At 40.5% G+C, this 17,137-nt stretch overlaps 1 protein-coding gene across 1 annotated transcript in view; it reads left to right on the plus strand.

Annotated features, from left to right (window-relative positions):
* Positions 1 to 247: 247 nt before the first annotated feature.
* LOC311488971 (sodium channel protein type 2 subunit alpha-like) overlaps positions 248 to 17,137 on the plus strand; it is a 30,698-nt gene continuing 13,808 nt past the window's right edge. Inside the window, exons 1-15 of the mRNA XM_084545847.1 lie at positions 248 to 549; positions 2,190 to 2,320; positions 3,343 to 3,423; positions 4,170 to 4,298; positions 5,277 to 5,368; positions 5,458 to 5,700; positions 5,802 to 5,865; positions 11,689 to 11,830; positions 12,826 to 13,023; positions 13,122 to 13,304; positions 13,393 to 13,764; positions 13,893 to 14,025; positions 14,490 to 14,728; positions 15,342 to 15,515; positions 15,714 to 16,070. Of these exons, the coding sequence (XP_084401973.1) occupies positions 283 to 549; positions 2,190 to 2,320; positions 3,343 to 3,423; positions 4,170 to 4,298; positions 5,277 to 5,368; positions 5,458 to 5,700; positions 5,802 to 5,865; positions 11,689 to 11,830; positions 12,826 to 13,023; positions 13,122 to 13,304; positions 13,393 to 13,764; positions 13,893 to 14,025; positions 14,490 to 14,728; positions 15,342 to 15,515; positions 15,714 to 16,070 (2,805 nt within the window). The 5' untranslated portion in view covers positions 248 to 282. The remainder of the gene's footprint in view (positions 550 to 2,189; positions 2,321 to 3,342; positions 3,424 to 4,169; positions 4,299 to 5,276; positions 5,369 to 5,457; positions 5,701 to 5,801; positions 5,866 to 11,688; positions 11,831 to 12,825; positions 13,024 to 13,121; positions 13,305 to 13,392; positions 13,765 to 13,892; positions 14,026 to 14,489; positions 14,729 to 15,341; positions 15,516 to 15,713; positions 16,071 to 17,137) is intronic.

Raw genomic sequence — 17,137 nt, forward strand, 5'->3', positions numbered from 1 at the left:
CAAAACAATCACTAATTATATAAAGTAATCATAAAAGTAGATTTAAGGAATTTGAAAACTGAAAGACACCTGTAGTTTGTTGTGCCAAACACTGATAAAAAAGACGCTGCTGGTCTTGTTTGTGCAGTGACTAAAGACATGTAAGAATAGGCCTGTGTGGCTGAACTCAATGACTTATTTTTTCTCACCATCTTCCATTTCTGCTTTTCCCGTGTCTTCAATCCCCACCTACCTGCATGCAGCTGTAAGTAAATTCTAGTACAGGAGAATCAGGATGAAAAGATGGCAGCCATGCTGTTACCAACGGGTCCTGATGGCTTGCGGCGGTTCACTCGCGAATCCTTGGCTGCCCTGGAGCAGCGGATTGCGGAGGAGCAGGCCAAGAACGCCAAGGATTGCCACGAGACTTACAGGAACGCGGAGCCACCCAAACCCAGGATCGACCTGGAGGCAGGCAAGCAGCTGCCACGCATCTACGGCGAGGTCCCTCCCGAACTTATCGGAGTGCCACTGGAAGACATTGATCCGTTTTACTACAAGAACCAGAGGGTGAGTGTGAGAGTGAGAGGGCTTTCTGGGGTGGTAGTCAGAAGTAACTTGAGTTACTTGAAGTTACTCATCGTTATGAATGTAACTAACACATTAAATAACATTCAAATGCAGCGTGTCCTCACAGATAGGAGCTCCATCTGGAGAATACTGAGCTTGAAATATGGCTAGAAAAAAAATAATGCTTTCAAAGAGCAGGATTAAGAACATTATTAACACAGTTAATATGAGTATGATACTGGAATGATCTTTAATATATAAATCTTAACAAATATACTATTTTCTGTATTTTAATCAACCTGTGGTGTATTTAATTAAGATAATCACTGTAGAGACAGAAACTGAATGTTCATTATATGATAATATGATTGGGTCATGGACAAAATGGTCAAATGTAGATATTAATAACAAAGAAAACTGTAATTTATTGCAAAATAATGGATATATTTGACTTTTTTTTCGTTTGTTTTAAGATTATTATTCCATGCCCACATGAACATTGAAACAGATTTTACTCGCTGTCCACACTGGCCACTAAAAATCGTTACTTATACACTTATAGTGGAAGTGATGGGAGACAAATTCGAGTTGTTCTGAAGGCTTCACATGATTGAGCTAACATTTTATTAAGTGATCAGGGGAAGACGTAAAACAAAGTGAGACTTCGGTCCTAAAACGAGCAAAATATTAACTTAATCTGACTAACACAACCTGCAGAAGCCTCACAATAGTTTCAGATGAATGCTGGAGCACAAGGTGACACATTTCTTTACACAAAAGTTATATTAATGCGTTTAAATTACTGATTATTGACCAGAGGCGTGTTGACGTTCTGAATGAGGTCTGAGTGCGTATGTTTGAACCTGCCCTTCATTTTGATCTGAACTACACACAGGTTAGGTTTTGCACCTTTTTGACTGCATAGCTGTCCACAAACAGACAGATGTGTCTCTTTGACCACATTTTGCCATAGTCACACACGCAATATCTTCATCTGGGCTTGTGAATATGATATGATAGAGATCCTCAAAATCACCTGTTGTTTTTACTGAATTTACCAAGAGCAGCTAACGGAGACATGGCCAGTGTGTGTGTGTGTGTGTGTGTGTGTCTCTTTAGCTCTCTTGTGGATGCACGCAAATAGGATTAGCAAGTTTTGATTTGCAGAGTCGGTAGATCAGGCCGCTGCCCATTAATGGGCCGCTTATGGTGAGATGAAAAAAAAAGGACGTGGCAGCCATTCTCAGGGTCTCTTTGTTTTGGCATGTGATGCCCTGCTGGATGGGAGGATTATCCAAAGACGAAAAATATTTAAATAAATGCCACATCTGTTGGGGAAAGGTTCAGCCCGCTTTGGAGTGTGCTTATTGTGGAAGTTAACACAGATGGTAGACTAAAGAGGGACTAAACACAGCAGCTACATTGCCATGCTTGCTCAGTAAAGGATACAGCTGAACTGCTGCTCAGAGCTGCTGCTGAGTTTATTTGCAGAACTGAAACAAGCGTGGATGTACGTGACTGTATTGGCATTGTGGCAACTTTTTAGAATTCCTTTTATTACAGATTATGAAGAATGATATTTGAAAATGTGATTTTTCTGATCTATTTTTTTTTTTTGTTTTGCTTTGTTTTCTTTGCAGACTTTTATAGTACTTAACAAAGGGAAGGCCATCTTCAGATTCAGTGCCACATCTGCAGTTTACATATTTAGTCCATTTCACTTCATCAGAACAATCGCCATAAAGATTTTAGTCCATGCATATCCTTTTTGATTTCCCATGTGTCTGTGTCTCTTGGTGGAATTCATTAAATAGTAAAAATTCAAAGGCAATCCATCGCTGCTCACCTAAAAGTAAACGTATCAATATCAGGGTTACTCTGGTGTCCTGCTGTGAACAAACTACTGTGCACCATCATCATATTAATTTTGCACCAGATTCCACTCCTTGCGTGTCACCCTGGCAGATAAGCCAATTTCCAGTATTTACCGATTTCCCCCCCCCCGTAGCTTTGTATTGGATTTTTCCATAGTCCCATTTTTGAAACAGCTTTGTAATGGTCCTCTCTGGCATCGCAAACCAAATCCCCTCATATCCCTCTTTTAATCTCTGAAATGAAATAAGAGCAAGGAGATTTCATAACATGTGAAGGCTGCCTATTAGTTCTCAGACAGATGATTTGTAATTTGCATTCGGTGGTGGGGTGGGGTTCTCTGGATCTCTTCTGTGTCATCGACTAAAAAACATAAAACGATTAAAATATATATTAATTACTGTACCGTCCATCTTCTGGTATTTCCTCTCTAAGGCAGAATCATCACATCAAAAACTGTAACTGATGTTTTTATGCAGCGAACTGCAAGTTAAAGGAATTCTAATACCAATATGTTCTTTTTACATTCAAATGAAGAGGAAACGTCTGGATGTTTAATCCAACTGTCTAATCCTGAATTGCTTTAATATTTTTAAACATTTCATCTGTCAAACTTGATTTGCTACATCTTTTGTAATATTTTCATTCATTCATACGAGAGATGATATCACTCATAATCTGATTTAATGTTAAATGGAATTTACTTACATTTTCTATAATCTGCATTTACTGTAGTTGTAATGCTGTTGGTACACGCAGTGACAGTTTATCCTAATGGATATATTTCACAGGATTATATTAAATCGTGTCTGCTTTACTTTGTATACATTGTCTGCTCTTCAGAGAAACTTATTTCACTCTAACACGGCACATTACCATGTCAAAATACACTTTCCTTAACCCCTTCCTCACATTGTTTAGCTTATTCATCATGTTCACTATATTGACCAACTGCTGCTTCATGGCCATGTCTGATCCGGCGCCATGGACTAAATACTTGGAGTAAGTAAATCCCATATTTAAGCTGTTGTTTAATTCTAAACTGTGCTGCTTGTGTTCTAATGGGGAATTCTGCTGGGGTTTGTTGCTTTATCAGAGATAATTGAAGAATCGATTGCCATGTAAGTAAATGATGCATGTGAAATTCACAGCCGTCAGAACACCACGTTTGCATGCTGGAGAAAGCACCGCTGTGGAATGAGAGTGGCCATCGAAAAGCCCATAGGAACAACTGTGCCATGCTTGATGTGAAAGACGTGGCTATGCTGTTCATCGTCCATGGCATTTTTAGCATGCTACAGGCTGTCTTTCTATTTCCTTTGTTAATTTACTTTTTGCAACATCAGAAATTCATTTTCTAAAAGAAGTCAAAAGAGGATCAGAAGAGGACAAGAAGAAATAGGCCATTCTATGACTTAGCGTAGCTTAAAGACTGTAAACAAGAAAGCGACACAGCTGGGCTGTTTCCACTCTATATGCTTAACAATATTTCATATCCTAGATCTGAGCAGATCTTGAGTACACTGTGAAACAATTAAGCTGATTAATTCTTTTTTTTATTATTGCTGTTTTTCCGTACATAGGGCATATATTTATTAGTGTAGACCATAATGTCATATATGCTCAGCATGTTTTTATTTCTCCATAATTATGTTAATACAGATGCTGTTTTAATTATAAGTCTAATTTCTGTTCAGCATTCAGTGCTAACGTTGCATTTTCGTTCCTCCCCCATGAATATTTTCCAGGTATACATTCACTGGCATTTACACTTTCGAGTCAGCAATAAAGATATTAGCGAGAGGATTCTGCGTGGTGCCATTCACCTTCCTGAGAGACCCATGGAACTGGCTGGACTTCACTGTCATCATCATGGCGTAAGTTTTCCATATCAGTTCTGATAATCTGCCTCTTTATACATTCATGTCGAATGTGGCTACATTTTGCAGACGATATCAGTGCAACAACTAATTAAATTGTTCATTTGGTGTTTGCACAGATTTTGTTCTTTACAGTAAATCCAAAAATATACATTAAACATTCTTCTATGATTCTTCTTTAAATATTTTTAATCAATGTCAGTGCGGCTGTTCTCAATCGACACTGGGGATTTCAAACACCGTGAACGATAAGCCTATTGCAGAGGTCAGAGATCTATACGTGAAATGACTTTGCAGCCGCAACCCAGGTGACAGATTAGACAGTGACCTCTCGATGGTGCTGCATTGTTAGAGCCCAGTCATCCTGATAGGACATTAGCTTTGTTTGAAAACAGAGAGACAAAATCACCTTGACTGGATGTAGACACGCTCAAATCTGTCATTACCCTCAGGGATTAATTCGTTTTTTTTTTTTTTAATAATTATGGTTGAGGCGGGTAATTCAGGGGTCATTCTTTCTTGCACGCACCACATTTTTTATATTACCATGAATTACATGAGTGAGCTTTTGTGAAAGGCCTGATCTACCGACTCTGCAAATCAAAACTTGCTAATCCTATTTGAATGCATCCGCGAGAGATCCAAAGAGATGCACACACACACTAGTCATTTTTTTGGCTAGTTGCTCTAAAGCACATGGTAAATTAAGTAAAAACATCAGCTAATTTGGAGGATCTCTATCATATACTCTATCACTCTATCATTATAAATTAACACTGACATATATTTAATCATCATTTAATGAAATCAAGCTAATAAGTAAGCTTTACATACAAACATACTTATAATATTATTTGATTAAAGACATGATATCACACTGTTCCTCTAGGTATGCCTCAAACAGATTATTATTCTCTGTGATTGTACAGAAAAACTACTTGGTTTAATCTCCTTGCCCTTTACATGAAATTACAGATATGTGACAGAATTTATCGACCTGGGAAATGTCTCTGCGCTTAGAACCTTTAGAGTACTGCGAGCCCTGAAAACCATCTCAGTTATCCCAGGTAAGATCCACAGGCAAGCGCTCCATGTTTCCCCCCTTGTCTCTGACTTTGCAATGTTACCAGACAAACATGTTCTCCACCCCCATAAGGTCTAAAGACCATCGTCGGTGCCCTGATCCAGTCTGTGAGGAAGCTGGCGGACGTGATGATCCTGACCGTGTTCTGTCTCAGCGTTTTTGCCCTTATCGGCCTGCAGCTCTTCATGGGGCTCCTGCGTCAAAAGTGCATCCGCAGCCTCGGGCACTGCATCAACTCCTCCTATAGCGCCAACTCGTCCTTCTTCTGCAACAACAGAACCTGGAGCTCCATGGCGGACTTCCTCACCAATGAAGGTCAGCCAAAAATAAAAGAGAGATGTACAGTATCAGAATTTTGAAATAAAGTTCAGAGGAGAATATATTGTGCGTCTAACTTGTTGTTCTGCTTTCCGTAGATAATTTTTACAAGGTTGAAGGAGCAAAGGATGCCTTAATATGTGGATATGGAAATGATGCAGGGTAAGTGAGTGTTTCCTCTGCGTGCTGCTTGTTAATCATCTGCTCTTATGTGATATCAATATATTGCACGTCTAATGACTTTCATGTGTATAACTGGATACACAGTGCCCCTAAAAGTATTTGCGCGCCTCAGAATTTTCTACATTTCTGCTTAAGAATTACTCAAAACTTCTGTGGATTTTCACAAAAGTTCCAAAAGTAGACAAATAGATCCCAATCAAACATAGCTTTCTAGGAGCTCAGAAAAGAGTTGGCCTGAACAAAGATCACTCCAAAGGCAAGGCACATAATAGCCCGAGAGGTTATAGGTTATAAAGGAACTAAAGACCTCTCTCACAATGGCTAATGTTCATGAGTCCACCATCAGGAGAACTCTGACCAACCACGGTGTGCATGGTGGTAAGAACAGCGCCACTGCTTTCCAAAAAAGAACATTTCTGCACTTGCTTGGGCCTGTTTTGTTGCATCTGGATCAAGACGGCTTGCCACCATTGATGGACCAATGAATTCTGAGTTGTATCAACAACCACATCTGTCTGTGAGCTGAATCTTATGAGCAACCGGATCATGCAGCAAGACAACAAACACAACGAGTTGTTCTAGTAAAGAATGGTTTCACTTTTAATGTGAGGAAACCCACCGACATCTCTGAAGCTACTGCATACAAGGGTTCACTTACTTTTGCAGGTACTCTCACATATATATTAGTATATTTCAGTTTTGTGTGTTATATTGGGTTCTCTTTGTCTACTTTCAGGACTTGTGTCAAAATCCGCTGATGTTTTTAGTAACATTTAAGCAGAAATGTGAGGGGTACAAATACTTTTAAGCTGCACTGTGTTTGCTCGATCACCAAGCTCAGCACAGAAAAATACAACAATAGAGAACGTGCTTTGAGCACTGTATGTCCAGTCTGTGTCTAAGAGGTATAATGCATAGAGGAAGGATTCTATCTGAGGGAGGGTTGTAGCGTGAGAGAGGCTGTACATAAGACGACATGTGATGTAGATAATCACCTCGGCTCCACTGGAACCCTCTACTCAGAAACACGGAGCTGCCAGCTGGAGAGGCGGGGAGGGTCTTTGGAGATTTCATCTTCTCAAAAGCTCTATGACATGATTAGGTTAACTGGAGCAGACCGGGTCACTTCAGATTGATACGCTGTCATTGTTGTGACTAGTGCTGATGACTTCATGCGGTACCTCAAATGAACCTGTTTTGTCAAAGCGGAAATAACGAGTCAGATGGAATAAGAAACCAAATCAAGTCAAGTAAATACCAAGAGCTGTTTGCCAGCAGCCTCACATGAGGTGTCAGTTAATTTAGATGTACTGTAAATGCACAGATGATATTATCCCTGTGAAATGATGGACTTTGTTCCCAATCAAAGGCAGAGTGTGAAACCATCCAAATATTGCTACTCCGCCTACGTACGGAATAATCCTTTAAATCCGAATGCTTCTGAAACAAGCACAACAGCATGCCTCTACCCATGCCAGGCCCGGTTCAAGGGTTATAGTGAACTAAATACCCATATGGGTGAATCTGAAATCCTGCCTCTTCAACAAATGGCTTCCATTAGGTGCTCTTGTTAATAACACAAGATAATGGATGACAGCAAATAAAAAAATGGCGACAGCATTAAGCTTTCTCAGGGAAGTTCGGTGCAGTTTGGTTTTCCTGTTGACTTTTAAATCAGCTGTCTCCTACAGCGTGAGGATTCGCTGCTTGTTCGATATAGATTATATCATGAAAATGGCTTATGGTGTCGGTAAGAAGGGGTGGTAGCAGAAGGAGTGCAAGGTTTCTTTGATGATACAAGAAAACACTGAAAAACAAATAGCAGGAAAAGCTAGGCTAACCTGAACCCCATTAAAAGTGCAAAGGGTGCAGCTTGTCTTTTATTTTAACATTAAAATACACATGTACTTATTAGAATTGTGGGAGCTGTAGTGACTACTGGTTCCAAAAGTGCAGCCACCAGTTTTAAAGACTCAGGTCTTAATTTTAAATATCCATTACCCAACTTTTTATTCGTGACGAAGCTGGTCAAATGCACCTTGATCATAGCCATTGAACTGCCTAACCCAGAATTCAAAAGCGAACTCTCCCCAGTGCTTTTAGTTCTCTCAACACTTCTAGTCATTTTTGTCAGGTTCTCTTGGGAGAAAAATCCCAGCAACTTCTGATGAGTGTTGTCAACCTTCGGTCAACGGTGGCCACTTCATTCATTGTTGCCAATGGCTCCCATCTCCATTATAGCCTTTAGGTTTAGCATTCTGTTAGCAGCTCATGTGAAGAATTTTAAGCGCAATGATTTTTTTCTTACCAACGTGTACCTTAGGAATCGGAATTCTTCTTCTCCCTTGATATTTCATCCACTCTAGCCTGGCACCTTTGACTTTTTGTTAAAGAGACAATGCAAATTTAGGAAATACAAAGGCATAGAGTCACTGTTTGCAGATGATGAGTCAATATTTGAAGGTACATTTTTATTCTAGTTAATTGTTAGACACTGTATAAGCCAATAGATATAACATATATTTGAATTTATAAATGTATTTTAAAGCCACTTTATTGAACCGTTTTTTGGGACTTTTCTATTGAGATTAAACTCATCTTTATGTCAACGCAGAAATTGAATGGGTTAACAGAAAAAGTACAGACACGATGGACGTAGTCACGCATGTTTATCAACATCAGAATGTAGCCACCCTTTAGTTTTCTAATCTCACTTGCTACGCTCCCCTCCAAAGACACAGGGACTTAATCTCCCAAGAAGTAAAATCTCAGTAATTTGTGTTCAAGTCAGTGAAAACAGCATACATCTGAGGACATTCAGGGGGGAAATGATGTCATTCAACTCCTTTAAATAGTAGGTCAGTAAGATCAGACTAGTGACGATATGATCTACCCAGCTGTCCCACCTACGAGTCGTAGCAGTTGAACTTATTTAGATTTGTTGTCTGTTGTTTGTTTTTCTGCCATTTGGTGAGTTCTTACAGGGCGCTGTGCTTGACATCACTCAGCTGGAAGCTTTTTTTTTTTCTATGTTTAATGTACAATAATGCAGCCAGCCATTTTGTCTTGCTTTCATTTTAATGTCACAAAGAATATGGTGCTTATAAATGTTAATGTAGTGCACATATATTATTTCTTTGTGGTTGGACTGATGTCAGATGAAGAGTGGCGCAGATTTGTGACATAGTTGACAGGTTGTAGGTTAAAGCAAACAGGGCGAGTTATGTTTTTGTTGGCAAATGACGGTGATAGCCCTTCTGTGACATTTTAGATGGAAGTTTCTGAGGCTGGCTTTGGAGACGGGGCAAGATATTAAGCAGGTCAGGATGGAGGACGTAAAACATAGAGGATGCTTAATCTTTTGAGTGTATTCCAACAAGTAATCCCTGAGTAGATTTCCAAATTAAAGCTTTGGATACGTTATGATGACACACACGGACACACACGCACAAGAGCACACACAGACACAACTGGGCACACACGCACGCACATATTTGAATGATATTTTCAGACTAGATGGTTAACAAGTTTGTGATAAATGATTTGCTCAAAGGTCCAGGCTGTTTCTCATTGCGCCTACTGTAGGGTTCAGGGAAATGCTTATCCCTTTACATCTTAAAGCCACTGTGCATTAAGGATTATGACTGATTGTATAGACGTTTCAACTTTTGCCCTTGACTGGACCAATGTGTGCGTGTGCAGCCACCACCTTAGTCCCACCCAGGGCAGTCGCTGGACAGATGTTCCTTTGCGCCTCTGCTGCACAGACTGCAGGAAATCGATGCCACACTCTCTCAAAGATAATACTAATAAAAAATGTAAACATGTGGCAAAGAGATTTAATGGAGCTTTACATGCACAGACCGAGTTTCTTAGGTTATCTAAGGTGACTTGTGTACTTGTAAATTATTTCCGTATTCTACACATTTTGACTATTTTCAAATGTTTGCTGTCAGTATTGGATTTTTATTTTTTTGATTTCTTTTGTGTCATTCATTTTTATCCAGTAAGTGGAAATGCTGTGACAACTTTTTTAAATCAAATTGTCCTTAACCTACTTTAGAGGCAAATGTTACACAATGTTATGTATAAAACCACATTTCAAGAGTCTGCTTAATGCTTGTGCTGCGCGGAAACACCTTAGAAAGCAATGTTTGGTTGGTTTAGGTTGTAGCAAAAACACATCCAAACACTTTACAGATGGCGTGATGTAAAGAACATGTCATATGCATGTGTGTGCATCACAGCAGCTCTCCTTGAGGAGCACTAAGTCGGGATAAATCCATGCAAAGTCAGTCTCCAGGGAGGTTACTACAGCAACCTCTGGGACAATTTGCTCCACAGGTGCTTTGTTTTTACAGTAGCATCTAATTAGAAATCCCAGTTTCTCGGACCAGTTATTATTGAGTAAATTAACTTGACATACTGGAACAATGATTAATGATAGAAATCACTGCACTGTACAGCAGAAGTGGCTCATCAGAGTAATTGCTGTTTCCATGCATCCATTGTTTCCCATGTTGCAGAAGCTTAAGGATTATATAGGTTATTAGGAAACTTCCATTGCATCCATTAGTTATACCGCAGCATGACTGAAAATAGTGTTACAATAGTTCTTCAACCAATAGTCTTTCAACCAATACAGAGAAAAGAATATCCAAAAAACGTTTAAGAAAAGGAAACTGTCCAGTATACCATGGATGACTGAGAACCTTTACAGTCAGAGAAAAGAATACCTCTGCACACAGTTGGATAGTCCAACAAACAGTCAGAGCCTGCTCAAGTGATTTGATTGGCTTGGCCAGTCTTTGCTGCAGCATAATCAGTTCCCAATGGAGCCACTCCACACCAACTTTCCACCGCAATCATTTTTTGGGCTAGGGGAAGTCGGGCTGGCTTCCATGCTAGATGGGTAAGAAATGTATCAAGTTTAAGCCTGAGAAGTTATGTAAATGAAACCAGTGTTTACACATTAAAAAGGGTAAAGACAGCGACCCTATTTGAAACTAATTAATTGGTCTGAGTAATATTTTGAAAAAGCCTTCTAGAATTAAAGGCAGATGGTCACTGGGCAACACATTTAATGGACTAACCGAAATGTTCAAACCTTGGTGTATCTGTGTTCATATTGATTAAAAGAGGTGAACAGATTGGTGACAGGTTAAGCTGTGTAGCGGAGCCTGACAGGAAGATGTCGCTGCCCTCACGCAGCCTCCTCTGTCATTACCACTGGATATTTGCGAGAATTCCTGCCTAGCTGGCTGCTTGGTGAGACCTACAGATGTCCTCACAGCAGTGCTCTCCCGCCCAGCTGTTTGCCAGCCATTATGAAATTATTCCGCTCTCAGATTGACATGGCAGTCCAGCTTGTTCTCAGCTGCTGGACTTAAATATTTGCTGTAATGCCACTATGCTGACAATGAACATCAGAGATGAAGGCATCGAGCTGAAAATGTTTGCAATTTGAAATCCATCTGGCTTCGTGTAATCCCTTTTGCTCCGGTGCATTTTAGTGCTCCTGCCCGAAACATATTTCAAGTGTCCTCTTTAGTTGAAATAACGGTGATGATAGCAGTGTATGTACTTACCGACTCATCTGCTTCTCTCCACTGTGGAGTCAAAGGCCGCAGGGCTGCATGTAGATACTGGACATGTTTTTAACTCTGCTGAAGCAGCCTGCACGTTAGCACAGCTATATCTGTCCAAGCTGTTTTTGATTTAATTGTGCTCAGCCTTTGTTTATCAGTCTTGTACTTTTCCTAATCATCTGTCTTCTGCCCCTCGATTGTTTGTGTGTCGCAGGAAGTGTCCGGACGGATTTGACTGTCTGAAAGTAGGGAGGAATCCAAACTATGGCTACACCAGCTTCGATACCTTCGGCTGGGCTTTTCTAGCACTTTTCCGACTCATGACACAAGATTACTGGGAAAAACTGTTTCACCAGGTGCAGTACTTATTCAGCAATATTCAGTAATGACAACCTAAGTAGTAGTCCACATTTCTACTCATAAAGTTTGTTTGGTCCTCAAACATAATTTCAAATAAGTTAGAATCAAGAAATCTGTTCACAACTTGGGTAGGTATGAATTACAATAATACTTTTCTTACATGGCCACTTGGCCTCAAATAGCTTCACGATATTGGACATAAAGACAAATATCATGAACAGTTAGCCAGGACATATACAACTCTATTTTAACAATATCACTAAAGCTCTCATAATCTCACATATCAGTTCTTTCACCTTCACACTGCATTCACAAACTACATTTAATGTGAAGAGGTTCACGTTGAAGAACACACAGAGGCTCATATTTTAACTATGCAGCTCACCTCAGCAATACCAAGAATTTTTGTGTCTTTTGCAGCCTATTGTTTTTGAGTTTCAGAAATTTACAGTTAACTGATAAACTGATAAACTGACCAGGATCCTGCCTGATCGGCACCGAATGAGAGTCTGTGACTGGCTGTTTAACGTAGTGGAGACTTTAGCAGCTGTAGAGCCACATGGTTGAGACAAAGGCAGAGCTAAAAGGAGAGATTCAATATAAGATTTCATTTCATGACATGGCCACAAGCACGGTTGAAAATGAAAACTAATCTTGATCTAAATAAGCAACAGTGTGCTAACATGATTGCATTGTTTGCTTTACTCCTCTAAAGCAACTAAAGGGAGATAGGAGGACACAGTGTAATTGTACAGTTTACTTAGTAGTTAAACGGTGATCACAACTCTCTCTTAAACTGCAGTTGTAAATTACGTTTTACCCATGAATGAATGGAGTGGTTATTTCAGGTACCAATTTTTATATCAAATGAGGAATTAAGATAGACATGGTTGTACAGGGGACTGTTTCTTGTGAACACCTGGAAAAAACATACACAAAACTGGCAATGTCTGACTTTGCTATTACTTGCTTCATGTCATGATTCCCACAGACATTGCGCTCAGCTGGAAAGACCTACATGGTTTTCTTTGTGCTGGTAATCTTCTTGGGCTCCTTCTACCTGGTCAACCTGATCCTGGCTGTAGTGGCCATGGCTTATGAGGAGCAGAATCAGGCAACCATCGCCGAGGCCTGGCAGAAGGAGAGGGAGTTTCAGCTGGCTATGGAGCATCTCAGAAGAGAGCAAAGAGTAGGTCCACTGTCCACAGGGTTTCAGGTTTCTGTGCTTTCGATTTAAGACCAACAAAACTAAAATAACAATAAATCTGTTATGTCATTTTTTGGCAGTTGGCAGTAAAAAGACAAGCACAGGAGACGGACTCAGTCCTTTCCCCAGAGCTTTCTCCATTCTGTCTCAAAGCTGGAAGTATAAGACGAAACAGCAGCAGAAGAAGAAGATCTCACAGAACGTTGTCAGAGGAAACAGAGGAAGTTGCTGAAGACAAGTTGGAACCCCTGGATGAACCAATGGTACAGCACTCAACAAAGACTCCCTAGATAGTCTTTGATGTTCTAGGCTCTAAGATCTAATCTATCAATCCTCTGTGTCTCTTTGTAGCCTCCTCTGTCTCCCCTGCCAGCCCACCCTCTGCTGGCCACACTCTCTTCTCACCCCCTCAGCACCAGGAGGGGAAGCCAGAACAGCATCTTTAGCTCTTTCCGGGTTCGCAACAACTCAGAGGCTGACTTTGGGGACGATGAGTACAGCATTCACGGGGACGTCTTCAGGAGTCGCACCAGTTCAACAGCAACACACTGGAAGAGGAGGACGGGGAGTGTGAGGAGCCACTGCTCACAGGTCTTCACCCCCAGCCACAATGTCAACGGTCGGCTGAACATCTCCCTAGACCAGAATGGAGTCACGTCACTGGGTCTGCTCACCCCTACATCTATGCCAGCTTACAGCATGGAGAGAGTCAGGGAAGATGCAGTGAGTAATGGAAGCCTGTGTTGGCAGACTATCATGAAAAACTGAAATACATGTATTAGTAAGGATGTAGCTGCCTACAATATAAAAGAAACAATGAAGGCTGTTTAATTTGTTTTTAGGTCTTTTCTGTTCAGAGGCCCACAAGTGCAGAGGACACGGGTCCCAGAGCTCTTCAGCCTTCGCCGACAGTGACAGAGCCTCCTCCGGTACAAAGGAAAAGAGGCCTGAGCTCTGTCAGCTTCCTTAGTGATGCCATGGATGGTGCGTTCATTTGAATATTTAAGGAATATTGGCAAATGACATTACGTTTTAGGAACTGCACATTCTCAGCGAAATATAACTAGAACCAGCAGCCAGGTATCTTAGCTTAGTTTGAAGACTGAAAATCATGTCACATCTGAAAGTTGAGCCTACCTGTCTCCAAGGCTCTGAAATAATATGCTAAAACTCACATATTTAGTGGAAAAGTTTTGTTTCTGGTCTTGAAGCTAAGCTAAGCTAAGCTAAGCCAGTTTTTTGGGGGGTAGCTTAATTTTTAGCATAACCTGCAGTATAAGTCTTCTTATCTAACGCTCACTAAGAAAGCAAATAAGTATTAAAGCCAAATGTCAAACTAATCCTTTCACTTATGATTATACTTTGAAGCATACATCTCTTGAGTTGAAAGTAGTTTAGTTCCAAATGAATAGTTCACCCTGGTGTCTTTTTTTTTTTTTTTTGTGCAGAGCTGCAGGAGTCGAGGCAAAAGTGCCATCCCTGCTGGTACAAGTTCGCCAAGCGGTATCTGATATGGGACTGCTGTCCCTGGTGGCTGAAGCTGAAAGAGTGGGTCAAGTTCATGGTGATGGATCCCTTCCTGGATCTTTTTATCACCATATGCATAGTGCTGAACACTCTCTTCATGGCCCTGGAGCACTACCCCATGACTGATGAGTTCAACACCATGCTCTCTGTGGGCAATCTGGTGAGAAGGTTTTCTCTGATACCAGCGGGCAGGTTTCCAGCATTTAACACACTTTCTCTTAAGTGGTTTTAGGTGGCAGAAAGTAAAGAGGAAACAGGAATGGCAGTCATTTAGATAATATATTTCTATATCAGACAGGTGTTTTTTTTTTTATAGCACTTTATGCGGCACCGGACAGCAGGTCAAATGTGGCTATTTTGATCCTTCTCAATGGCTCTGCTTCTGTTTGCGATTATCCTTGATAAGACGTTGCAAGACTTTGGGCTGAATTTCTGTAATTGTATTTTGATATCTCCCTCTACTGGTGAATTAGAGACCCTTCAACCTTACCTGTGGCTTGTGGTTTTCGCGCGACACTTAAGTCTTAAGTGTGAATTCCACACGTTCATCTTTTTGCTTTCAGTAAGAACAAATATAGGAGAAACACAGAACAATATTCATGCATGAGGTTCAATAAGTGTCTGGTGTGAATCCACTATTTATCTGAAATGTCTATTGATACAAACTACTAGGATGATTTGTTACTTCAACTGGGAAATAGCAATATCCATTCTAATATTTCTTCATTTTTATTATATTTTCATTTTTTTCACCTCTGTGTTTGTTTTTCCAGGTGTTCACGGGTATCTTTACAGCAGAGATGGTTCTAAAGCTAATTGCCATGGACCCGTACTACTACTTCCAGCAGGGCTGGAACATCTTTGACGGCGTCATCGTTTGCCTCAGTCTGATGGAGTTGGGCCTCTCAAATGTAGAGGGACTGTCTGTCCTGCGATCTTTCAGACTGGTAACAGAGATCTTTAACTCTCACAGCGTAATTTAATATGTATAGTATGAAAACACTGCAATTGTACAGCAATTTTTAGCAGGCATGCTTCTGAAACTCCCTCACATATGGTTTAAAAACAGAAAACTAGAACAGCTTATAAAGTATGAGATATTAGCGCATAAAACCAAGCCTTCTTCGCGTTTCCCCCATCACCAGTTACGAGTCTTCAAGCTGGCGAAGTCCTGGCCCACTCTCAACACTCTCATCAAGATCATCGGCAACTCAGTGGGCGCCCTGGGAAACCTGACGCTGGTGTTGGCCATCATCGTCTTCATCTTCGCTGTGGTGGGCATGCAGCTGTTTGGCAAGAACTACCAGGACTGCGTGTGTAAGATCTCCATCGACTGTCAGCTGCCTCGCTGGCACATGAAGGACTTCTTCCACTCCTTCCTGATTGTGTTCAGGGTGTTGTGTGGCGAGTGGATAGAGACCATGTGGGACTGTATGGAAGTGGCTGGACAGCCCCTCTGCATCCTGATGTTCATGTTGGTCATGGTCATTGGGAACTTGGTGGTGAGTTTTTATGTATAATTTATTACATCTAATTGGTAAGTTAGGTGAAATTCTATATTTTTATACCAAAAAAAAGTCTTTCTTTTCTGTATAATCATTTCGTATTCATTTGTGCCAAGGGGCTCATCTAATGTTTAAAAACTCTTTAAAATCACAAGTCATAAATCTTCCAGTTAATAGATTATTGACCGTTTTTAAAGGGTACATATTTCAGAAAGTACTGAGTGATGTGTTACAGTATTTTGAAATATTGCTAAAGTTACCCTGTTACAGTACACGATAACTAAGGACAAAATCAGTCTCGCTTCAGTGCAACCAACTGCTATTAAATCCAAATAATGATGTCACAAGTAATCAGGGATTACGTTGTAGCAGTGAGGACTGATTGCATATGAGGATGGGACATCCTTGAAGTTAGTCATGATAATTTTTTCAAGCTCCGACGCTTTGGTTTTCATCACAGAAAACATGCTTCTGTCACAGAATCATGCTATATGTCTTCCAGATTGGCATTAGCAGCCTTCAAAACATCATGTCTGCACAACATATAAACCATCTGTTGTCCCTCCCGAGGGCATGTATGCATTACGTGCTCATGTTTCCAAACTGTAGTCACAAGGGTAAACTAAACTCAGCCTACCGCAGCCTCATGTCCAGGGTTGGATGTTTTATCCACTTCAGCTAAACCATATGGGTGAAATTGTGACCTAAGTACGGTACAAAGGTTCATCCCAGGCCAGTGTTCTCTCAGTTGTTCCGGCCTTTGTAGTGGGTATTGATTTCCACACAGCTTGCACATCATTTATGGCAGCTGTTTCTGAAAAATGTTTAATCTATCTGACAGTTCTATTTGTACACAACTGCTGGGCCATAGCAAGCATACATATATTTGTTAGTCCACCCATATGGTGATTTGTTGTCCAGCTGTTTCCTGTAAGCTAACGGTAATGAGAACAGAAAAAAACAAAAAACAACTGAACTCCCAGAGGCTCGAACAGCCAAAAGGATTAATTTCTAGTCTTATTGTTTTATTTTAAATGTGACATCTTTCCAGTGACATGTTTATC

This window comes from Chelon labrosus (genome assembly GCF_963514085.1).
Source record: "Chelon labrosus genome assembly, chromosome: 6".
Classification (NCBI taxonomy): Eukaryota; Metazoa; Chordata; class Actinopteri; order Mugiliformes; family Mugilidae; genus Chelon; species Chelon labrosus.